Raw genomic sequence first — 25,587 nt, forward strand, 5'->3', positions numbered from 1 at the left:
TCACAATAAAAGTTATTCAAAAATATTTTCCATCACTAGCTTTATGCTTAATTTCACTTGAACAAATATTAAACAGATTTCAAGAAAATGTAAAAGATTAAAATATTTTGGTTATTAACATGAAATTTAAATTCTCAATTAATTAAAAACTGAACTTCACTATAATTTAACAACATGTAATAAAACTTTTAATAAGTAATTACAAAATCTAATTGAAAAGCAAACAACTAGAAAATATGAAGCAGAGGGCTTTATTAAAGGATATATTATAAAGTTTTCTGAACAAATTACATTGAACTAAAAGCATCACTATCAGGACTATTTTCAAGATCTTGAATAGTTTCAGTTGGGTATAGAGAAGGCTTTGGAGGCATTATAATGCTTTCAACATCTCCTTCAAGCATTTCTATTACTTTGTTCATTGAAGGACGGTCATTGGGTCTCAACTGTATACACCATAAAGCAACTATGAACATCTTTTTGACATTATTCTTTTCCTCCTGGGTAACTTCTCCAATTTCTATCTCCCTTTCTTCCTTCAATTGGTCGTAAATCCAAAAAGGGAGGAAAATTTCACTTGAATTATCTGCATATGGATTCAAATTTCTTCTCCTATTTGCCATTTCCATCAAAAGCATTCCAAAGCTATATACATCAGCCTTATAGGACACTCCTCCAACATTTTGATAAAACAATTCTGGAGCCATATAACCAATTGTTCCTCTCGCTGCAGTCAAATTGACAATGCTATTGTTAATTGGGTAAAGTTTTGCCAGACCGAAGTCTGATACCTTAAGGTTAAAGTTCTCATCAAGAAGGATGTTGTGAGGCTTGATATCAAAATGTAGAATCTGCATGTCACAACCTTCATGCAAATATGAAATACCTCGAGCAACCCCAAGAGATATTCTGTACATTTGATTATAAGTTAGAGAGATGTCATCTTCTTTGGAGGAAATATACTTATCAAGAGATCCTTTAGGCATGAATTCATAAACAAGAGCACGTTTAGATGCCTCAACACAAAATCCAATAAGTTGAACCACATTGCCATGATGTATCCTTCCTATGGTTGCAACTTCACTAATGAACTCTTGCCCATTAGCCTTAGGTTTGCCCAACATCTTTACGCCTACAAAAATTCCACTACGCAATTTTCCTTTATAAACAGAACCATAGCCTCCTTCACCCAACTTGTCTTTAAAACCTTTAGTCATCTTCTTTATATCTTTGTATGAGTACCTTATTGGCATGAGGGAGTTCCCTTGAAGAAAATCCTCAATATTTTCATAAACTGATGCATGTCTTGTCCAATATATATGTATCAGTTTTCCAAAGAGGATTATGAGACCAAATATAAGTCTTATTTCAATAAATGTTGCCAAAACAAACCCCGCAGCTCTTCCAATTATATTAATGGATTGAGATTCCCAAAAGCCAAAAGATTCATCAAGTATCCTTCCCATTGTTAGTCCTGTGTAGAATATATCAAACCAAGATAGTTAACATATAATATTGTTGCATATGATTCAAAATTAGGAGAACAAAAAAATAAATATTAAATGTAAACACCTTTTGTTACAACTATATATAGCAATGAAATTGCATCAACTAGCCTTGCTCTAGCTTCATATTAGTTTCATGGTATTTTCGAAATATTTAGTCAGTTAGGTATCCCTTCAGCTTCTGTTATATATCAACAAGTTTCTTTCATTGTTTTTTTTTTTTAAATAATTAGTTCGTTAGTTAGCAATCCCTTCAGCTTCTATTATCAACAAGTTTCTTTCATTATTTTTTTGAAATAGTTAGTTAGTTATCTCTTCAGCTTTTGTTATCAACAAGTTTCTATTACTATCAAATTAGTTAAACTTTGTTGATTAGTTACACAGTTAGATTTGAGAAGTAACTTAAATCCTACTAATTGTAACAATCAACTCATCAATTTAATAATAATTTTATTCTCTCATTTGCGTGGTATCTGGGCTCCTTCATTGCTGCCACCATGATCATGTTCATGGAATCATATTGATCTAATCATCGCTCGATACATTGATTTTCATTGCAAATTCTAATTCAGATTCATTGCTTAGCTAATTCAAGAGTCATCCCCATTTATCCTTAAATTAATCAAGTTTTTTTATCTCCACCTCTGGTGATTTCTCCAAACTTATCAAGATTGTGTTTTCTACTTCGAAGGTCCTCTCGGTTCCCCTCTACTTGCAGCCTTAACTTTTAACATTCAATATGTTTTTTAATTTTTCAATGGCCAATGTTATCATGGATACTTTGAATTCATTCTTCTTGCATCCAAATGATGATCTTGGACCAGTATTGGTAATTATCTCTTTACTAGAAACAAATACCATTCATGGTGTAGAGCCATGATGAGAATATTTCTGCGATAAAACAATAAGTTACAGTTTGTTGATGGTTCCCTTCAGAAACTTGGTCAAGCTAATCCAATGTTTGGCGCTTGGAATAGATGCAATTCCATGATTTTTCATGGATTCACCGGTCTCTTGATCCTTCCATCACACAATACCTTTTGTGGAAGGAAGAAAAACATAAGGTGTGGAATGATCTCAAGGATAGATACTATTTAGGTGATGTGTTTGAAATCTCCAGAAATTTAAGAAGAGTTGTACATGCTTAAACAAGGTGATTACTTAATGACTACATATTTCACCCATCCAAAATCATTTTGGAAAGTATTTGATAATTGTTTCCTTATTCGAATGAAAATGTGACATACAATGTAATTGAGATCTAGTTCCCACAATGAAAACTTATAGGGAGCGATATTGTGTGATTCGTTCCTTGAATGGTTTGAATGACTAATACTCAGCTCTTAAATTCATGTTAATGGAACCATTCCATAGTATTAATATATATTTCTCTTTATTGGTTCAACAAGAAGGATAACATGGAGGAAACGAAGAACCTAGAGTTCTTTCTAACGTGAGCGATAATCGAGGCATAGGAAGAGGCATAAGTAGAGGCCAATACTACAATGTTGGAGGCATAAATTATTAAACTCCTTACAAGTCAGACAGAGGACAAGGAGGATCTCTAAAAGTGTGTTCTTACCGATAATATAACTGGTCGTATGTTGATGCCTGCTACAAGAAACATGGTTACCCACCTAACTTCAACAAATAAGGTGTTTTGAACAATTATTTTTCTTCCACTTGAGAAGAAGATGAAGAAATTGATACTCACATTTTGCATTCTCATGGTTCGCAAAGTGAGTTTAGAGAGAGTTTTTTCCTCCTAGAGTAAAACTTGAAAGTTCTCATCGTTCTCAAACATGGGGCCAGGGGTGTCCGCATATTGGATTGGTTTGGTTTAGAAGGAAAAAATCATATGATCTAATCTCATCGGTTTTTTATTTTATTTTATCATCCAATGGATATGTATAATAATTCAAATTCGAACCAATTTGATCCAATCTATAACGGTTTGAATTAGATTGGATTTTCAGTTTATTTAATTTTTTCCCGTTGATATTATAGTGTATAAATATGAAGAATGTATAATAAATAATAAATACAATAATGTATAATTTATAGCATCAATTCAACATAAATTATCATATAATCAATATTTTTAAAAAAATATAATTATATTTGTTCACTTTGATGCATATATTTTAAATAATTACTTGAAACTCTACTAATACAAATATAATTTTATAAATATGCACGTGTCATGAAATAAATATAGGCTTAAATGTGTTTTTGGTCCCTCTAAAAGTAGGGTCTTTTTGTTTAGGCCCCTCTAATGTTTTTCTTGGTATACACCCCTAAATGCAAAATAATACTAAGGTTTCAGCGCCTATTGTCACCTTACGGTAGTGGAACCTAAACCAAAGAACCTTAATTTTAGAGGGACCTAAGACATGATAAAAATTTATTTTTAGGTCCCTCTAAATTTATGGTTCTTTGGTTTACATCCCTCTAAAATCATGGTTCTTTAGTTTAGGTCCCTCTAAAATATGTCACGTCAGCATCTGATCCGTTAGGTAAAGGTAACGGTAGGGGCTTAACCCACCATATTATTTTCAAAATAAGGGTATATACCAAAAGAAAATATTTAGAGGGGCCTAAACTAAAAGACCTGAATTTTAGAGGGACCAAAAACATATTTAAGCCATAAATATATAAACATATAAGGATGTAAATATCTATGTATGGATGATATAAGTACAAATAAAATTTTATATACTTGCAAATGTTTAGTTTGGATTGGATTTGTTCGGTTTTGGAAATGAAATCCAAAATCCGATCAATGAAAAAATTTGGGTTTTTCCGATTTGTTCGGTTTCGGTTTATTTTGATCAGTTTTGCGGTTTTGTTTGGATTGGACGATTATGAACACCCTGCGTGGGGGGTCAAGTCAGTAAGAGAGCTAGAGAGAATTTTAGAGTCTTAGAAGAACTCATAGATTTTTTAGAATGAATAGTTTGTTAAGTAAATAAATGACCACACTTGTATTTATATGCTCAGGATCCGTCGTCAATACCTCTATAGGTTCATAGGAAGCATTTATCTAGAACATTTCGAGCGCATGGTTGGCCCTAGGCACCTTGCTTTTTTGTCTTACTTGAGGTCGTCGTTCAACCGCTCGACCATGAGCTAGGATGAGGCGTTTCTTTGCTAAGTCATTCAATCTAACCTTATATGATTTCCTTTGTCGCAAGTTCCTTGGGTCGGGTGAGATGCTACTGGGATTTTGAGCCGGTCGGAACAAGATTATCATCTTAACGTGCTATGTCAAGCTTTGTAAATAAAAGAAAATATCATTTTATCGAAGAACATCTTGTGGTGTTGCTCCTATTCGCTAATTTTTTTCAGAACTCCAAGTCCACTCTGTGTATTTTACTACCCAAGTATTGCAATGAGTGAAAGATACTTTTTCAAATTATTGTGTGTAATAAAATCATTTTTTCCCATGCAACAACTTTTGTCACCAACCCTTTTTCGTTTTATTTCCACAACTGTTCAAATTCCCTTTTATTTCTTCAATTTTCTCTAGCATTCTTTTAAGCTCTTGGTTAAGGTGACCTAAATAAGCATTGAAAGTGTGTCGTGCAGGTTTTAAAGAGAAGTTCCACTCTAATGGTCATAATTGTCTCTTGGGCCCAAGCAAGTTTAAATTTATAATATTCATTCATTAGATGAGATACAAGTGTGTCGAGCTCAATTCAAACTTACTACAAATGGAGAAATAGAAATATAGAAGTAGAGGTGGACGAAAGGATGAACAGACCTAAATGGAGTATTTGAAGGACAAGACGACATGGGGAGAATAACCTAGTAAGATATGAGTTGAGGTTTCTCCCAAAAGTAACTAGAAGCAAGGAATGATTAAGATGACCTAAATAAGCATTGAAAGTGTGTCTTGGAGGATTCGGAGCAAGAGAAGTTCCTCCACAGTGATCATAATTGTCTCTATGGCCCAAATGAATTTTAAAATCATAGTATTCCACAATTGAATGAGATATAAGTGTGTGGAGCTCAATTAAAACTTACTACAAATATAGAAATGGAAAGAAAGACAATGAAGCATTTGAATGACTAAGATGATGAAAGAGAGGGTTAAGATAATAATGAAGCATTTGAATGACAAGAAGCCACGTGGAGAAGATAACCTAGTAAGATATGAGTTGAGTTTTCTCCCAAAGGTAGCTAGAAGCAAGAAATGACTAAGATGACCTGAATAAGCATTGGAAGAGTGTCGTGGAGGATTTAAAGCAAAAAAAGTTATTATGCAATGACCATAATTGTCTTTATGGCCTAAAGGAATTTTAATCCCATAATATTTCCACCATCAAATGAGATATAAGTGTGTGGAGCTCAATTAAAACAAAATTCAAATGGATAAATGGAAAGAAAGAAGTGAAGATGGATGAAGAGACCTAAATAGAGCTTTTAATATACAAGAAGACATGAGGGTAAGATAACCTAGTAAGATATGAGTTGAGCTCTCTTCCAAAAGTAAGTGGTATAGTTGCACTTCGCCACTTCCTTAGGGCCCAAGGCACCATTATGAAAATTAGAGTGGAACTTGATTTGCTTTAAAGCCTCCACGACACTCTTTTGATTGTCTTTCTCCAGCCGGACATATTTTCCACCCTTATGGTGTATTGCGTCGTACAATCGATCTCATAAACATTTTTCCCTATACCAATTGGATACTAATAATGTTTTTCTCCATGGAGATATTCATGAAGAAGTATATATGGAATTGCCTCCCGGCTTTCAAACTAAAGTTCCTTCTCTTATTTGTAAGTTGGAAAATCATTATTAAGCTTGGGTCACGAGATGCATAAAACTCTAGGGATTATCACATTGGGCTAACAAGAGCAAACCACATGTGGATTGGACACCACATCTTTCACCAAAATCCTTAAGACACTAGTTGTATAGGATCTCTCACTTATAAAGTGTTCATCACTCTCCTAATCATCCAATGTGAGACTTCTTACTCAAACTTAAATTCCCAACAAAACTCAATACAATTCTACTAGTTTCAGGATATAAGCAGTTCAAATCTGATTACTCACTCTTTGTCAAAGTCAATTCAGATTCCATTACTGCCATTCTAATCTATGTTGATGATTTGGTATTAACAGGAAATACTCTTCAGGAAATTCAACATATGAAAGAGTTGTAAGATCAAACTTTCACAATCAAAGATCCTAGGCCAACTTAAGTACTTCCTTGGATTTCAGATCAATAGATCTAAACAAGGAATTTATCTTCATCTGAGAAAATATACCTCTGATATGCTACAAGATTTTGGTATCTTGGCTGCGAAACCATGTTCAACGCCTATGGATCCAATAGAAAAACAGCATAAGAATTCAGGAGAAGCACTTCCTGATCCCATGCTTATAGGACTCTCTTGGGCATATTAATTTACCTCGCAAACTTGAGGCCTGATATCTCATATGCAAGTTTCCTAAGTCATCACTGAGCTTCTGCTAGACTACAACTCATTGTCAAACATCATTGAAAATACTCATGTATGTAAACGAGAGTCCTAGCAATGGGTTGTTCTTTTTTGCTGCATCTTTGCTCAAACTCATAGGTTTCACAGACTCTGATCGAGAAGCATGTCCTGACTTAAGGAGATGAGTTACTGGATTTGTGCTCTTCATTAATCTCATAGAAAAGCAAGAAGTAGTCAATTGTATCTAGGTCCTGATATGATCAAAAGTCAAATACCGAGCTTTAGCACACACATTGACTTATCTATATGCTAAAAGATTTGACATCATTGATTCCACACCTGTGAACATCTTGTTTCCAACCCTGTTTCTCATGAAAGAATGAAACACATTGAAATGGACTGCCACTTGGTTCGTAAGAATGTTCAAAAAGGCACTCTTCACTTCCAATTCGATCTTGTTCTCAAGTGGTAGATATCTTGAAAAAACCCATGGATTTTGGACCTTCAAACCAAATTTATCCATGCTTGGAATGTTGGACATACACATTCCAACTTAGGTGGAAGGAGTTACAACTATACCAATGCAATTGCATCAGCTAGTTTCATTGTTGCTTTGAAGTAGATGTCTTATTAGCTTTCTATTATTAGCAAATTAGTTAAGCTTTCTAGATTGGTTACACAGTTAGATTTGAACACTACAATAAATACTGCTAATTATAACAATTAACTCGTCAATTCAATAACAATGTCATTCTCTCATTTTACCTTTTACACTTTTGACCTATTTTTGACATATGTTCTTTTCTTATAGGCAAATGTTAGTGGTTAGTTGTTAGTAAGTTAGAAAGTCCCTTCAAATTTCTTTTTCAGGATTCGAACACTGGACCTTCCCCTTCCCAACCCTTATCTCCTCTAACTCTTATCACTTGAGCTAACCCTCGGAGACATATGTGATAGTAAACAAGATAAATTAAAAAGATATAATTAGCTAGTGTCCAAGTGATATTTTTGAAAAATGGAATGTGTAGATGAAGTAAAATATTACCTTTGCCAATCCCGAGTAAAAATTCTGCAAATAAGAACAATTTACATATTTAACCAATGGAAGGGATAGTACACAAGAGTAAAATATTTAACTGGAAAGAATTAGAAGTTATGATTCATTCACATTTTCACTTCTTTTTCACCTTTATTTTTTATTTTTTCTTTTTCTTTTTCAATTAAATCAGCTATCACATCTTTATTTTCTCTATTTTCTTCATATTTCTCTAATTCCTCCACTTCTTTCCACCACCATAAGAAGTGTGAGTAAAATAATATGGAACTATGGAAGAATAACTCAGAATAAGTTGTAATCATTACTTATGGTGATCACATGAAAATAAATTGATGCCTCTTTCTAAATTTATATATTTAAGTACTTATAAGTTGTAGTGAAGTACAGAGGGGAAGATAGACTACGGAAGGAAAAATAGATTGAAGTCATGACTCCTTTATAGTTCTAAAGATAAAATACTTCCCCAAACATAATTCCTATATTTTAGAATATGTGTGATGTCAATTGGTTTATATTTCCACTAATCCTTTTTTTAATAAGCAAATTGAATTAATAAAAGCACTAGGAGTGCTTCAATCGAGGTACATAGAGGATAAAAGTCATAAAACAGAGAGAAACAGAATAGAACAAGGGGAAACAGGAAAAAAACTACAAAAGTTCTGGTTCTACCAACAACCTCATGGCAACAGAGGGGGTGAAAACAAAGCAACACAAGCATCCTCAAATTCAACCAGCCAGCAGACTAATGTTGTGGACTACTGCATTTCATTGTGGTCGCTAGTTTGGTGAAAATAGATGATCGAGGGTACGGTTATCATTCGCTTGGTAATACTTCAAAGTTCAAATCCTGGTAAAGTTTTAATGAGGCATGATTTTTTTAATCTATCTCCTTGGAGGTGGTGGGTGGTGGGCTTTCTACTAGTTGGAGGGTCTTTGATGCTATCTTGTAAAAGTTACTACTTTTAGTTTTCATTTCTCTTCTTTTCATACTTGTATTGGGTTGAAGTACCCTTTGTACTTCTGTTGGCCCAAAATATTTGGCCCAAAACGAATGAACTTGTTGTAGAATGAGTTAAGAAAATCAGGAAAATGCTAAGTTAAATGGATAGCAGATTTCGACGAATGCAACGTTGGAGGTAGTTTCTATTAAAGTGGGCAAATTTGGCACGTGTATTGTGTGCCATAACAGAATCAGTTAAGGAAGCCCTCGCTCCTGCCCACGATGGTTGTCCATGTGGCAAGCAAACGGTTAGGAGGCACCACTCTCCCCCACTACGCATGAAGTTACCGGTGCAAGAAGGAGATCGTGGAGGAGCCAAGCCCACTAACTCACCCAACAAAGGAAAAAACCGCCAAGGACATGCGAGATTGGAGTGCTATAAGATGATTCAGAAGAAAGGGTTCCCAACTCAACTCTACAACTCACTACAAAGCTCATATGTCCGCATCACAGAGACTCAACGAGCCTAACGTGATCATCGAGGAGTATGTTGCAGAACCAGCCATTTAAGTTTCCTGCACTTAAATGCTTTCGAACTTGTTGTTATTCTCTTTCGTTTTCCTGTCGATTTTCTTTGTTTGTTTAATGTAATTGCAACTTTTCGAATCATGTACTTTGTTTTCTTACTTAATGAAGTTTACTTTTACGCATCTTTAATTGTTTTCTTGCACATTTCGAATCACTGAATCAACCTTTTAATCCTTGGCACACGGTTGTCGAGAAACCTTATCTCGCGCACAACACTTTGGCAAGACGTTTTCCCAAAAGAGCCCTTAATTCGCAAAATTCTAAAACTTTTTCCAATTGAACTTGGAGAATGTTTGTTTACTAAATATCACTGTAAACAACTTCACTTCAATATATTTCATTTGGCTTATAAAAAAAAACTTCAAAGTTCAAAGCTCACTTTTCTATATAGTGATATTTTTCAGATGAGTTCAAAACAAAATAGTTGATTTGTATCAGTTGATAAAGTTAATATAGACTTCAATCCAATAAGCAGAAGATGTGTGTTAGGGCATGTGTTACATCTATTTTGGTGCTTCATTTAAAGAACGGTGCCCACTAGGGTGGACTATTATTATTTTGGTCCACCGGTGCACCAGAGGGTATTTTTGACTTTTCCCTCTTTCTCTTCTCCCTTCCCCTGTCCCCTCCATACCTGCTCCAAAATCACCATTTGATGTTCTATCTTCTGCAACAATGGTTCTCTCACCCACCACCGACCTCCTCGTCGCCGCCGCTGACTACCGCCACGACCCCTTATCCCCCACCCTCACCCTCACCCTTATTTCCTTTCCACCCTTCCCCCCTCTCACCGTGACAGCCCCAAAATCAGCTACCTCCATTTTTCTTGATCGAACTAGAAATGTTGCAGCAAAAACAGTGACAGCCACAAAATCCCACCTTAGGTTTTATTTCCACCAAAAACGCAGCAAAAGGTAACAATAGACCCTCTGTCAAAGCTCTGGGTTCCTAGATCTGTAAAGGGGAGAACAAGAATAATCGAAACTTTTTTCTCAATTAAAGAAATCTGAACCTTTTTTTCAGAAAAAGAAACAAACACAGTGCTGGGGAAGAGGAAAAAAAAAAGAAACGGATCCTATGCTGGCCAAACAGGTTCTCATGAAGAAGAAACAGGGGAAGAGAGAGAGAACGGCAGAAACAGATCAACAGTGGTTCCGGCGCGCGGCGCGGTGGCCTTGGCTGAAGATCGTGGTGCGACCCTGAGCACGGTGGTGAGGAGTGGATGCGCGGCGTGGCGAGGTTGAAACAGAGAGAGAAGCGAAGGAGAAACTGAGGAGGAGCGTTGGTGTGCGTCCTAAGACCGCCGACTTGAGCTACGGTGACCCGTGGATGGTGGAGACGAGGCGGCGGAGCGCGGCGTGGTCGCAGTTGGCAACTGTCACTTGAGCAGCGAGTATTTAGCTATATCTTCCATGTGATGTGGATTTTTCTTCTGTTATCTTTTCAATTCAACTCAAGTCTCATCAATGGAGGTTGGTCAAGAAGAAAGCAAGCAAAAATGCTCAGTGATAGATCTGGTGAGAAAGCCTGCCTCTTTCCCAGAATCATGATACTGATGGAGAGGTTGAGTCTTGGAAGAAGGCCAATTACGTATATACCCTCTTATTGTTCTTTTAATCCTAACCATTGATTTATAGAATATTCTTATCAATGGTTCACGTATTAATGGTCCACCCTAGTGGCCACCTTAAAGAACTGATATACTTCTTTTTTCAAATGTGATTTTTGGGGCATATCCTTTGTGTGTTATATTCCTATCTAGATGGTCTTTGCACATTCAAGATTCATACTGTGTACCCGTGATTTGCACAAGTTATTCATTAAAAATAAATGATGTTTTTAAATGTGAATTTAATTTTTATATATTTTACTTTATTAATTCAAAATCTATCATCATATATTGAAATATATGAAAAAAGGACATAATAGGCCGCCATCCTATATAATATATTTTCATTTCCACTAACTAGCTACCACATCTTTTTAATTCAAAACGATAAGGGGCAGAGTCTTCCAATATTTGTAGCAGAATAAAAAAAACGCCAAAGTCTTCCTTACCTTCGAGAAATAAGCGCCCCTTTGTCCGAATTCCTAATTTATGCCCCCCTGTGTAAATGTCACAATTTAATTCCTTCAGAAATTTGTCGAATCAATATTTAATAATGATATATACACACCTCATCTTTTAAACACTCAATTTCCACCTCTTTTTTATTTCTATCTCTCTCATCTTATCATCTATCATATCTCAAACTTTCTCTCTCTTACTTTTTCTTTTCTTCCTATCTCTCTCCTTAATTCACCTCTCTCCACATCAAGGAGAGGTGTGAAAGAAACATTATTATCAATATTCAATACATTATCATGCATTCAATTTATCCAGTCTGCTTAGAAAAAAAAAAGTAATCCATTCTGTCCCAGTGAGTTTTATTACATGGGTTTCATTTACACATTTTTAGATAAATAGTATTATCTCGATTCCTAATTAACCGTCTAAAAAAGAAAAAATACAATATTAAAAATATATTTAATATAATTAATTTGTTTTTTCATAATTTTAAACAACAAATTTTATGGAGCAAGGCAATAATAAAGATCATTTCATACTATTTGTAGGTTATGCAAAGTTGTTTTTTTCTTTTGAAATTAGGTTATCCAAAGTTGTTGATTCACTTACAATATTTCTAAAATAAATAATGGTTTAAAGTTGAATGATGCATGCATATCCTTATTTTTGGAGCAAAGAAATATTTATGGTCAGAGAATTGTGCCTCTTAAGGAAAAGTTGCATGTCTCAAAAAGCACTTAGAAAAAATTTACAATTACCTCACTCCAAGAAAACTAGTCTGGTTCAAACCTATAATTTATCATACCTTATCATCAAAACTAGACCAACTCATTGGAGTTTAAGCATATCCCTTTTTTTTTTTTTGAAATCAGCATATCCCTTATTTGAAAAGTGGTTTTTTTTTAAAAGCAAAGTGGGTTATGTATGTTAGAGAGAGAAAAGATAATAATTGGCCGAGTCATTAGTGATATGTGAAAATAGTATGTGAGATAGTAGTTCTAAAACAATTATCAAATAAAAGTAAATAATTTTGAATTTCTAAATTTAAAAAAACTTGAAGAAAAAAAGGTAAAAATAATATACCAACAGTAACATTTTATTTATATAGAAATAAAGAGTTTTTTTTATAGAGCAAACAGTAGATTCAATAACTTTTTTCACACGGACACCAAATATATTCCGCCACATTAACAAAATAAAATTTTAGTTTAATTTAAATAAAAGAGAAATGTAACAATTTATCCAATATTGCATAAAATAATTGAATATGAGTGTAAAACATATTTACACCCGCCGCGCATACTCAATTAAACTCTTTTATATATTCTCATTCTTCATTTCTTTTGTATCTTACTTTCACTCATTTTTCTTCTTATTTCTTTCTGCATTTCTTGTTTATATTTCATCTAGGTCAAGGTGTGCTTAATATTTGAACATAATATTTTCCAGAAATAAAAGATCAAGTGCTTCTTACTTACCAGTACCACAAGTGATTGGATATCCCAGTGGACTTGTACAGTCATGATAATTGTTGCATTGGAGCTTCTGGGAGGTGCAATTGAAAAAACAACCAGGCTTATCACAACGATCTTGACAAATTCGAGTCATCCATGAAACCTCAAATCCAGTGACTAACATCCTATGAATTTCACCATAGGAAGATGTTTGGTTGGGTTTCACTACCTGCGTTGGACAAGAATTGTCAGCAAAAATGGATACAGGAGTAACAACCTTGACATGGCAGTAAGGTTTTGAACTCCCAGCCGTCAAGTCTCCAGCGATGGCATAAACATGGCCTTTTGAATCATCATGCGAATTAACAACAACGTTGCTGCTGCTGCAGGGAGCTGCTGTATCCACATACACTGGATCATCCCTAACTGGATTGCTACAGTTCATGTAAATCACGTGCTGCAGCATTCGTAGGATGTGAAAGGCATCATCGGTTCTATTATATAATTGATTTTGAATGACTTCATAAGACTCTGCATCGTCGTAGTTGCCATAGCCAGGTCCGTCATAAGTGGTGAATCTATCATCGTAGGAACCAGAGAAATTGGCGGCGGATAGGAAATAGCGAGGAATGGAGGAGCAATCAGTCTCATGAATGGCGGGATCAACGAGCCGGACTGTGAAATTGTTGTAGTTGATTGCCTTCACATGGTAGTTTTGGCCTGGAAACAAAGGTAGCAATAATGTCTGGTTGTTTTGGCAAGTTAATTCATACTCCCGATGCCCACAAGTTGCAGGGTCATCCTTCAGCCGAAATGGATACAATATGTTAGTGATATTGCCGCAATGAGAAGGGAGACATTTTGTCCTTTTACTTGTTGCAAAACTAGTTTGCAGAAGTAGCAGTATAATTTGGAGAAACCAGGGGGAGGAGAAGAAGGATTTCAATTTCATGATTTATTGCTAATAGCTATAGCCTATAGGCCGGGGAACGAAACAACCAACCAACATGTTTCATTCATAATTTCATATAGTCTGTTTCTAAGGACGAAATCATGTGGCCAGAGATGTAGCAATAATACCATTATACTCCCTCCGTTCCCTATTATAAGTCACATTTTTTGAAAATTTTTTGTTACAAAATATAAGTCACTTTCTAATATCTAGGAAGCATTAAATAATTTTTTCCAAGTTCACCCTCATATTTAATATGAAAGAGATGATAAACTTTAGAAGTATTAACTTGGAGAGAGAAAATCATAGGAAAGTAAATAAGGGTAATCTAGGAAAGTAAATCATTTTTTTTACAAATTTATTACTAATAACTACTTTTCTTAATCTAAGAGAATTAGTTATTTGTGACTTATATATAGGAACGGAGGGAGTATTGTTTTTGTCTAAGTCAAAGTCTTTCTTTGAGCCGGCCCTATCAAATCATGTGGCCAGAGATGTAGCAATAATGCGATTGGAATGAGTAGATAAATTTCGATGAACGTGTCTTCTGCGGTGACCAAGCCACCCGCGTAGACTTGGAAGTCTTTGTCTTCCACACCATATCTTGTTTATCTTATTCAATAATGTTTTATTCACAATTTCTTTCTCTTACGTCTTTTTTACACTATTTTTCTCCATATCTCCCTACATTTTCTATTAATCACATATCTTTCTCTCCCCCGTCATATATCATTAAAGTGGGGCTGAATTTGAATTGTGAATAAACAATTATTCTATCTCATTTCTTTAAATTGCATTTTCTCTGAAATTTACATGATGAAAAAAAACAATTATGCTTTAGGCTCGTTTGGTGGTGAGGATAGGATAAGTGCAAGATATGATAAATGATTGGATAAGGACAGGATATGATAAGAGCAAGATAGACTCTTATCTTATTCTCTGTTTGTGGTGGACAATATATTGATAGGATATGATAGAAACCATGAAAAATGTACCCAATTTTCCTTTGAAATAAAAAATTCATAATATTTATAAGTTGATATCATATCTTGTCAGGATAATTTCTATCCTAACTCCCCCCTCATGAAAACTTTCAGGGCCCGTTTGGTGGTCTGGACAAGATATGATATGTGAACACGATAGCAACATGATATGATAAGAGTATGATAGACTCTTATCATATCCTATGTTTGGGGTGCACATGATAAGGACAAGATATTATAAGGAAAAATGTATCAAATTTATATTTGAATAAAAAATACATTTAAAAGTTGATCATTCTATAAAATTTAATCTTATTTTACATTTTCATGAATGAGTATATATTTTAAAATAAATAAAACTAATTTAAATTTTATTAATTAGTCTATTTTATTGTTTTGAAGATAACCTATATTTTAAAACAAGTATGCAGTTAACCAATTGATTTTCACTTAGTTGTGACACGTGATAACTAACAATAAAAGTTAACTAAATTAAGAATATTATTATTTGAAAAGTAATTTATATTTAAATTATAAATTATTATATAAGTAGATAAATAATTTTAAATAATAGGAGATGAAAATAGAAAATTAGTCTATTACTTATTAAAAAATTAATATTTGTAACCAATTGATTTTCATTTAGTTTTGACACGTGATAAACAATAAAAATTAACTAAATTAAAAATATTATTATTTCAAAAGCATTTTATATTTAAATTATTATATAAGTAGATAAATAATTTTTAAATAATAAGAGATGAAAATATTAAATAAGTCTATTTTACTATTAATGAGTAATAATTTTTTATTTTTTATTTTAGTTAAATTAATATTTTTATATTTATTAATTAATATTATTATAAATTATAAATTATATAATACTAAAATAAATTGCGTTGGAGTTAGGATACTGAAAGAAAATATATAACTGATATCATATCCTGTTAGGATAAGTTCTATTAGGGCTGGGCAAAAAAACCGGCCCGGTCCGGAACCGACTAGCCCAGCCCAAATCGAGTCATGCGGATCGGGTTGCAGTGCTCCACGGGTTCGCGGGTGAGAAAAAAACGGACCCAGGCGGTTTTTGGCGGTCGAGTTCGGTCCAGGGAAATAAAACCCAATGAAGACCGAACACGACCGTTTAACATATATATAAAAAAAAAAAATTGAGCCCAGCCCAACCCTGTCTAGTCCAAGTGAATAGAAAAAACTCTAACCCATTATTCATACTCAACCATTCAGACCTAAAAATAAAATCAAAACTCAACGTTAGCTTCTCTCACTTTCTTTTTTCACAGCCGTCATGCTTCACAACACCAAAACCCTAGATTTGTGCTTCCTGCGCCGCTGCAACATGCACCCACAACCACCTCCCTCTCCTCTCACCCTCATTGTTCCTTCGTCTCATGGCCTCGTCCTCTGCATCCCTCACTCTTCAGATTTTGTGGCTTCCGAGTTCGCTGAATAATGTGTCGTCGTCCCTGTTTGTTGGTCAATCCATCCACCAAAAGTTGAGTGGTTGATTTGAAGTTTAAATCGAAGTTATACATCTGAAGAAACATGATGGGAACCAAGAAAATGCTGAAGATTGTATTTTTTCTACGTATTATTTTGGTTGATATTCATATAATCATATGTATTGTTCTTCTTCAAAATCTTTCGATCTTCTTTTCTGGGTTATCTTATTTTTTGTGTGGTGGTGGCGACCCGCCCCAACCCACCCAATCCACTCGTTAAACCGTTTCACCCGGACCCGAATTAACCGATGGTTGTGTTCGGTAGGGAATGGGTCTGCTCTCTTAGTGTTTTCCACCCGCCTGAAACCAGGGTTCGGGCTCGAGCCCGCCCGAACCCGACCCTTGCTCAGCCCTAAGTTCTATCCTAACCCCCCTCCCCCTCAGTATAACTTTTACACATGATGGACAAGATAGGATATGAGACAGGATAGTGTTATCATATCCTGCTAGCGCAACAAACAACAGATAATAACAGGATATGATTACTATCCTGTCATATCTTATCCAATCCTGACCACCAAACGAACCCTTACACATCTACTACCTTACAAATGAAGGATTGAATTTACTGTTTATTGCTCCAACTTTTTTTTTTTGGGACGAGAGAGTGTTGGGCTTGGCCTATGGAAAGATGTGGTGGCCCGTTTTCTCTGCTATTCAGACGCTCTGTTTTTCCTCTTCTTCGTAGGCCATCGTCAGCTTCCCCCAAGCGCAGGAACGAATTTTCGCCGGAGAGTGTAGTGCCCACGCCATCAATCGTCAGCTTCCCCTCCCATGAACTGCTGTCAAAGATGCTTTACAGGTTGGTGCCTAATTCCTGGGATAGCATCTAGGGTTGCCTGTCACCTTCTTCATCATCATCTGCCTACCTCTCTTCTAGAACCTTCTCCCCGTAATAGCTACATCTGTTCCTACAAACCAAGCTTAGCCGTGCTCCAAAACCTTCTTCACCTGACACGCTATAGTTTTCTCTGCATTTTACTGAGAGCTGCGTACGGAACAATCCAGAGGTACCTCCAAGCTACCAAATCCAGCTGGCTGGCCTCCTTTACAGGTTGTGTATCTATACTCTATCGCAATCCCTTCTGATTTTACAGCTTTGTGTATCTATGCGACTATGCTCAATCCCTCTACAATTGCTTCTTAGGTACCTACAAGCTCTCAAAACCATATTGTAATTTTGCTTTACGGGTTGTGTGCCTACACCCTACCTCCAGCCTCAACCTTCTTTACAGCTTGGCTGATTTGATGCACGCCCAAGTTTTTGCTTATAAATTGAACCCTTTGATGTGAGTATGTTCATCTGTTGTTTTTCATCCAGTTCCCCCAATTTCCAGTTACCCCTAATTCTGCTGCTTTGTTTTGACATAAAGCGTGATGAGTATGCTACTGTTTGCTTCTATGTATTTCAGGGAAGCGAAGAAGAAGTTGCAGACACATAACAATCTGGAAATTGGCTATTTTTTACTTCTGCTCAACGAATATGTGTGTATTCTACATAGTTTTAGGTTTCTCAATTCATTTACCTCATGTTGTTGGTCCATTATACTTCCTTCATACGATTGGCGTTTGATCTTCCAATTTTATTTTTGGTAGGTCTTGTGTTAATAAACAAAAAAATTGAATCTTCCAATTTTTTGTAAGTCTTATCTTATGTTTGGAATTTTGTATATTATATTATGTAATTATTTGATACTCAACTTTTAAAGAAGCATCTTTTTGTTTTGTTTTTTAATCTGCCACTTTTCTTTCAGGGGCAATTGTGAGTCTGTGACATATGATGATTCAAAGAACTTGAGGAACATTATCTGGCTGGCTCCATTCCCTGGTGAATTTGCTAAATCTCACAATGTGTGGCTTTTGTAGGGTGATCAAGTTCTTTTTCATCCAGCAAAAGTATTTCTTCCAACAATCCACAAGAGAACAAGGTGAGTGGAACTAGAAAAAATGTCAAATATGCTGAATTGAAAAGAGGTGGTGGAACCAGAAAAAGAATCATATTATTTAATGACATGTTTCTAGATGCAGTTCAAATTTTATACATGGTAGACTAAATCCAGTAAGAAACATTTGTATGATGGTTTGGATGCAGCTACTGATGTGAAAACAGTTTTTGATAGCTCACTATTTTTTAAGTCATTTCCTTAGTTTTCTTCAAACTATTATTTATATTACTCTGACTTGAGTTCTATTCCATGTTGCTGTAGTCTTTGATGATTTGAAGTCTGGATCTGATTTTGAAATTCCAGTTTCAAAGGAGAGTGGCTTGGCTGAAGGTACAACATGGAATAGAACTCAAACCAATTAGTCTGTAGTCTTTGATCATGACATTGAATGCTACTACCATTGAAGCGCGTTCTTACTCATTGTTTCTTGTGTTTTCTTTTTGTCTTCCATTTTCTCCTTCACTTTTTTTTTTGCAGTTTAGTTTCCTTTATTCCTTCTTTTCCTTCATCATCGTAGGTTTGTTTCTCAACTAATGTGGTGATAATTCAATCAAGCATTCAATGGAAGGACAACCTCATGAATTTGTAAATCTGACTTCATCGCATCCATGAGCATAACCATCACCATCACCATCATTGGTAACCCTAACCCTTCCTCATTATTATCTTTATTTCTCAAGGGCTGGTATTTTAATGATTACTCTAACTATGTGGAGTTATCAACTGAGGAAAGAAGATAGAAATCAAACAGGGTTGGATGAGACTGTTTTGGAATTTTCTTTTCAATAATAAGAGTAAGGGATAGATATAAAATGTTATATTTTGGATTTTTGTTATCACTTCATACAAACTGTTCTTATCACTGCAAAAGCATAGTCTGCTTTCACAAAATCAGAATCTCAAATGGTTAGCAGAACTAGGTTGTGTCCAGACCACTCTCAACTCTCTTCTAGAACCTCAAATGGTTAGCAGAACTAGGTTTTCTCCTATCCATTGTGAGATCCAAACACACTTGAGCCATGGCTTTAGAACTTCAGTTCCCTTGTGTAAATTGTCCAATTGAAAAAAATTTGAATGAGTTAGGCCAATCCTTGACTTCCTTGATCTGCTATGTTCTAGAAGGTTTGAATGTTTGAAACCTCATAATCCATTGTGCTGGTGCCTCTGTTGATTTTTACCCTGAATTTGCCTTGGGTTCCTTCCTCTTCTGCATGTTACGAGCAATCTCTATCCAGGCTTGATCAGCCATTCCCAGAAAATCCTTGACTATGACAAATAAAGAGAGAGGGTATTCAGCACTATCTTTTGAAGTTCCTTGGTAATAATGTGTTGTGCTCCTGACAAGCTGCATTACCCTTAGTGATCTACATTCGGCTCCCGTGAGATAGGCAATTGTCCTAAGGTGCATGATGCATCAGGGTGATCGATCCATTACAGTAGTTCTAAAGTTTCTGTTGACTATTTGTCCTTGAAAATAAAAGACAAATAGTTTAGAAGAATTTGAGTAGAGTCTAAAAAAAATCCAAAAATGAAGAACTCTTTTATAAATTTTTGTTGATTTTAGTTGACCGGCTTTATGTGTACCACCATTAAAGTGCTAAGAGTTTGTGTATTTTTTGCAGTTGCATTTGAAGGCCATTTATGCCAGAGATGTTGGTGTTAGTTTTGGTTAATCTGAGCATTTGTTGCACCTTACTCTAAGTATTGAGGTTGAACCTCTTTTTGAGTAAGTAAAGGTTGACTTCAGCTATTTTTATTGGTTCAAATAAATAAAAAAACTTTGGTATTGATGATTTGGCTTTTAAAGGTTTCTTTTCTTATTTTTCAGTTACAAATTTATCATGTTTATTATGCTCATATAGTCATATGTCTTATTTGCACTTTGATTAGGTAATGACTGGTGTGTGGTGCTTTGTAGCGATCAATCTTTATTGAATTTTTGGTTTCTTAGTTTGTTCTATACTATGGTGTGCAGGTGTACATTTTTATTTGGAAGGAGGATACCTCTGATTGTTCTTGATTGTTCTCATGGTGGCCCTGGTCTTTCCATGACTAAGAGTGATGTCACTACAGCAGAAATTTCTAAATGGGCTGAAATGATAACAAAACCAAAGGTTTTTCTCATTTTATGAATGTCTAAATAGAAAAAGTGAATGCTTTAACTATTAGGAGATTATGTGGTTCAGTTATGTGGCCATTTGACCTTGGTTTTAGTTGTACTTGTACTGAACTACACCCATCACGATTTGATAGACTCTTTTATTTTAAGATTTTACTTCATGTAATTGAGATGAGATTTCAATTGATTTGATCCTAAAAAAGCACGTTGTGTTGGGTTGTTGGTGCTCCGATGGGGACCTCTATTGGGATGATTTTAGTTGATGATTGTTTCCTCTCATGGGTAATAATTAAGAACTATCATCTATTTAGATAATTTTAGTTTATGCTCAGGTTTTGTTTACACTTTGTATTTGGTTGGTGTAGTTTATATATGAGCTAATAGGTATTGCTTTTGTAGAGATTGAGTTTTGTTATCTTTTAGAACTATAGATGCACATTTGGTTTGATCTCTAACTGAGATGCACAAATAACAGATAAAAAAGTTGTACATGCCATGTCAAAGACCGATTAGAAGAACAATTTCTACCCCAGTAACACAGGGTAGTTGCAGACTGATATGAATTTGTCAATAGATGATGTTTTTTTTGGATTGGATGTGTTTCTCTACATAACTGGCAGACTGATATGAATTTGTCAATAGATGAAGTCTTTTTTTTTTGATTGGATGTGTTTCTCTACATAAATAATGATGCAGGCTGCCATAAGTTTTAATTAACTAACATTAGTCTTAATAAATTTACACAAACTGAAACATAAAGTCAAACAAGGGTTTTAACTTTTCAGCTGCAACACTTTCTTCACAATTTACACTATGTGGCTTACAATTACTGCACTTGGAAAGATCAAGCACCTGAGTAAGTTACAAAGATTTTAGAGCCAACTATTTGGGACTCATTACCCAAATGAGGGAAGGTCATTTGATTGTTTGATCAAATGAGATAATACTGATATTTGATATAGGATTTTCAAAATGAGTTGTAGATTATTCTTCATATGATTTGAAATTAATAATATTAAAACATATTGCCACGAGAATAAACATTTAGCATTTGATTATGAGATTAATGGATATTGACGGTCGATATAAATAAGTTTTAGACCGACGTACAATTATATTATGTCACGTAGGATGAAGCGATTATATTTCTTTTTAATTTCAATAAAAATAAAAATAAATTTGAATGTGACAAGAATCAATTAGATGTATGTGTAAATGAAGATTACACTAACGGTGCATTCACCATTTTGACTTGGATGATATTAAGATATTATAAAAAAATATAAGATACTACTTTAAGAATTCTTAAATAATTTTACAAAAGGAGAATTTAAATGATTTCCGATGTACCCAAAAAAAGTAAGCTTAAATTTCATAATATAATTATAATGGTAGAAATTAATGTTAACTTTGTACTGTGAAGTTTATTATTTTAAATTTTAAAAACCATAAAATGACTGGAAATTCAAATTTCATAATATAATTATAACGAGGTTTGGTGTAGAAATAGAAATATATGAATTATTTGAAGTAAAAACTTTTCATTATCATTTTTATAGATTTACATTTTCATATCTTGATCTTCTTACTTGAAAAGAAGATCAAGATATCTAATGAGAAAACCTTAGACATTATTGGTGTGGATACTCCATTACTGCAAGTATGTATTTATTTATTCATAAAAATATTGCTATGTTTGCTGAACTTATCATCATATATCATTAGGACATTTGTTCATAGCCACTTTTACTTTGTCCAAGCATTGCTATAAAGTATAGACTTTAGTATCTTTCACATATTTGTTTCTTTTATGATGTTGAAGGACTGCCTTATCATCATATATCATTAGGACATTTGTTCATAGCCACTTTTACTTTGTCCAAGCATTGCTATAAAGTATAGACTTTAGTATCTTTCACATATTTGTTTCTTTTATGATGTTGAAGGACTCTGCCTTAAGGGGATCATTATCCACGTGAAATTGGCCAAGTTCCACGTGAAAAGCTTGGAAAACTCAGGATTCCACGTGAAATTCCAAGGTTTCACGTGGAAAACTCAAGTTTCCAAGTGAAATAGCCCAGGTTTCACGTGGAAAGGAAGGAAATCTCAACATTCCACGTGAAATTGGCCAAGTTCCACGTGAAAAGCTTGGAAAACTCAGGATTCCACGTGAAATTCCAAGGTTTCACGTGGAAAACTCAAGTTTCCACGTGAAGTAGCCCAGGTTTCACGTGGAAAGGAAGGAAATCTCAACATTCCACGTGAAATTGGCCAAGTTCCACGTGAAAAGCTTGGAAAACTCAGGATTCCACGTGAAATTCCAAGGTTTCACGTGGAAAACTCAAGTTTCCACGTGAAATAGCCCAGGTTTCACGTGGAAAGGAAGGAAATCTCAACATTCCACGTGAAAAACTCAAGTTTCCACGTGAAAAGCTTGGAAATCTCAGGATTCCACGTGAAATTCCAAGGTTTCACGTGGAAAACTCAAGTTTCCACGTGAAATAGCCCAGGTTTCACGTGGAAAGGAAGGAAATCTCAACATTCCACGTGAAATTGGCCAAGTTCCACGTGAAAAGCTTGGAAAACTCAGGATTCCACGTGAAATTCCAAGGTTTCACGTGGAAAACTCAAGTTTCCACGTGAAATAGCCCAGGTTTCACGTGGAAAGGAAGGAAATCTCAACATTCCACGTGAAAAACTCAAGTTTCCACGTGAAAAGCTTGGAAATCTCAAGATTCCACGTGAAATTCCAAGGTTTCACGTGGAAAGCTCAAGTTTCCACGTGAAATAGCCCAGGTTTCACGTGGAAAGGAAGGAAATCTCAACATTCCACGTGAAATTGGCCAAGTTCCACGTGAAAAGCTTGGAAAACTTAGGATTCCACGTGAAATTCCAAGGTTTCACGTGGAAAACTCAAGTTTCCACGTGAAATAGCCCAGGTTTCACGTGGAAAGGAAGGAAATCTCAACATTCCACGTGAAATTGGCCAAGTTCCACGTGAAAAGCTTGGAAAACTCAGGATTCCACGTGAAATTCCAAGGTTTCACGTGGAAAACTCAAGTTTCCACGTGAAATAGACCAGGTTTCACGTGGAAAGGAAGGAAATCTCAACATTCCACGTGAAATTGGCCAAGTTCCACGTGAAAAGCTTGGAAAACTCAGGATTCCACGTCAAATTCCAAGGTTTCACGTGGAAAACTCAAGTTTCCACGTGAAAAACTCAAGTTTCCACGTGAAAAGCTTGGAAATCTCAGGATTCCACGTGAAATTCCAAGGTTTCACGTGGAAAACTCAAGTTTCCACGTGAAATAGCCCAGGTTTCACGTGGAAAGGAAGGAAATCTCAACATTCCACGTGAAATTGGCCAAGTTCCACGTGAAAAGCTTGGAAAACTCTGGATTCCACGTGAAATTCCAAGGTTTCACGTGGAAAGCTAGGAAATCTCAGGATTCCACGTGAAATTCCAAGGTTTCACGTGGAAAACTCAAGTTTCCACGTGAAATAGCCCAGGTTTCACGTGGAAAGTAAGGAAATCTCAACATTCCACGTGAAATTGGCCAAGTTCCACGTGAAAAGCTTGGAAATCTCAGGATTCCACGTGAAATTCCAAGGTTTCACGTGGAAAGCTAGGAAATCTCAGGATTCCACGTGAAATTCCAAGGTTTCACGTGGAAAACTCAAGTTTCCACGTGAAATAGCCCAGGTTTCACGTGGAAAGGAAGGAAATCTCAACATTCCACGTGAAATTGCCCAAGTTCCACGTGAAAAGCTTGGAAATCTCAGGATTCCACGTGAAAAGCTTGGAAATACCATGATTCCACGTGAAACCATGCGAAACATTGAGAATTCATGCACCAAGAATGAATCTCCCTCGTGAAACCTAGGCTAATATGCATGGAAAACAAATTTCCAGGGGCAAAGCTCAAGTCTCAATGAAAAGTTGGTTTGTCAATGCCATGCCATGGTGCCCAACATGTTACCGGATTCGGTAAAAACGTGGCAAAACAAAATCCCCGTGTGCATATTCAATGAAATTTGGTGGGAATGTTGGAAATATTCTCCTTGAGGTACACCAAAAATTCCAGAACAAAATTCGACCTCTAGGTACCGTTTTCTATTTTTACCGATTTCCCCCGTTTCGGTCGGAAAATCATATAAAAAAATCCCCGTGTGCATATGTAATGAAACTTTGTGGGAATGTTAGAGATATGATCCTTGATGTACAGAAAAAAATCCAGACCAAAATTCAACCTCAAGGTACCTTTTCCTATTTTTACCGATTTTCTCGGTTTCGTCCCAAGAAAAAATTCATATTAAATCCATCCCTTGCTGGAAGTTGATGAAACTTTGGGAACCATCTTGTTTCATTTTTATAAGCATGCCTGCAAAAAATCATGTCCAAATTCGACCTCTAGGTGCCCAAACTAAATTTATGTCTCCTCAAAAAAAGGGTATCATCTTGTACAAGTGTGTAATTGTTGCGTTTTCCTATAGTAGGGGGGAGCATCCAGGTGAAAAATCATGCCAACGTGAAATTTTCAGAAATGCTATGGAATGCCCCCCTGAGCGTCCCGGGCTAGCTTTTCACCTCATTCCATGGCAAATGAGTGATTAAACGGATCAAATCACTCAAAATTCATGTCCCGATCAAAAATTGCGTCCCGACCGAGATTTTTCAAAATGGGTAAACGACAACCCAGTCACAATTTGTGACTTATCACACCTAGTTGTGGCACACAAACATTGCGTTCTTAAGGTTTGGTGAAGCTTTTGCTTGACTCCGGCATGTTCGAGCTCAAATTCGTGAGCTTCAACCCGTCGGTCGGGCATTCGTCGATCCTCATTTTCGGAGCTTGATTTTTGTGTTGTCCCAACTGTTTGGAATGTGATGTGGCTGATTGATTTCACTCTTGAGGTGCCGAATGTCGACCACAATCTCATTGGCGTGGGGATTCCGGTGACGGCGCTAGCGTCAGGGGTCAATTCGTGATGCCGCAGCACAAACC

The 25,587-nt window shown here is 35.5% G+C and overlaps 1 protein-coding gene and 1 long non-coding RNA gene across 7 annotated transcripts; one reads left to right on the forward strand and one right to left on the reverse strand.

Annotated features, from left to right (window-relative positions):
• Positions 1–228: 228 nt before the first annotated feature.
• LOC130717500 (LEAF RUST 10 DISEASE-RESISTANCE LOCUS RECEPTOR-LIKE PROTEIN KINASE-like 2.2) lies at positions 229–14,143 on the reverse strand. 2 transcript variants are annotated; one of them, XM_057567743.1, is made up of 4 exons: positions 13,086–14,143; positions 11,598–11,645; positions 8,000–8,023; positions 229–1,474 (listed from the first exon to the last, which is right to left on the reverse strand). In XM_057567743.1, exons 1-4 carry the CDS (start codon positions 14,011–14,013, stop codon positions 288–290), a joined length of 2,187 nt encoding a protein of 728 aa, XP_057423726.1. In that variant the 5' UTR covers positions 14,014–14,143; the 3' UTR covers positions 229–287. The 2 variants fall into 2 exon arrangements, with proteins under 2 accessions (XP_057423726.1, XP_057423727.1); XM_057567744.1 differs by lacking the exon at positions 8,000–8,023.
• Positions 14,144–17,119: 2,976 nt separating this feature from the next.
• On the forward strand, positions 17,120–21,221 carry LOC130721495 (uncharacterized). Of its 5 annotated transcripts, none has more exons than XR_009013478.1 (9): positions 17,120–17,570; positions 17,664–17,805; positions 17,929–18,001; positions 18,113–18,155; positions 18,271–18,444; positions 18,724–18,792; positions 18,980–19,101; positions 20,085–20,198; positions 20,438–21,221. It is a non-coding gene; the product is annotated as an uncharacterized LOC130721495 (long non-coding RNA). The 5 variants fall into 5 exon arrangements; XR_009013477.1 differs by having other exon boundaries at positions 18,940–19,101; positions 20,085–20,188; positions 20,438–21,215; XR_009013475.1 differs by having other exon boundaries at positions 20,085–20,188; positions 20,438–21,208.
• Positions 21,222–25,587: the final 4,366 nt, after the last annotated feature.

This window comes from Lotus japonicus, chromosome 5, assembly GCF_012489685.1.
Source record: "Lotus japonicus ecotype B-129 chromosome 5, LjGifu_v1.2".
Lineage (NCBI taxonomy): Eukaryota > Viridiplantae > Streptophyta > Magnoliopsida > Fabales > Fabaceae > Lotus > Lotus japonicus.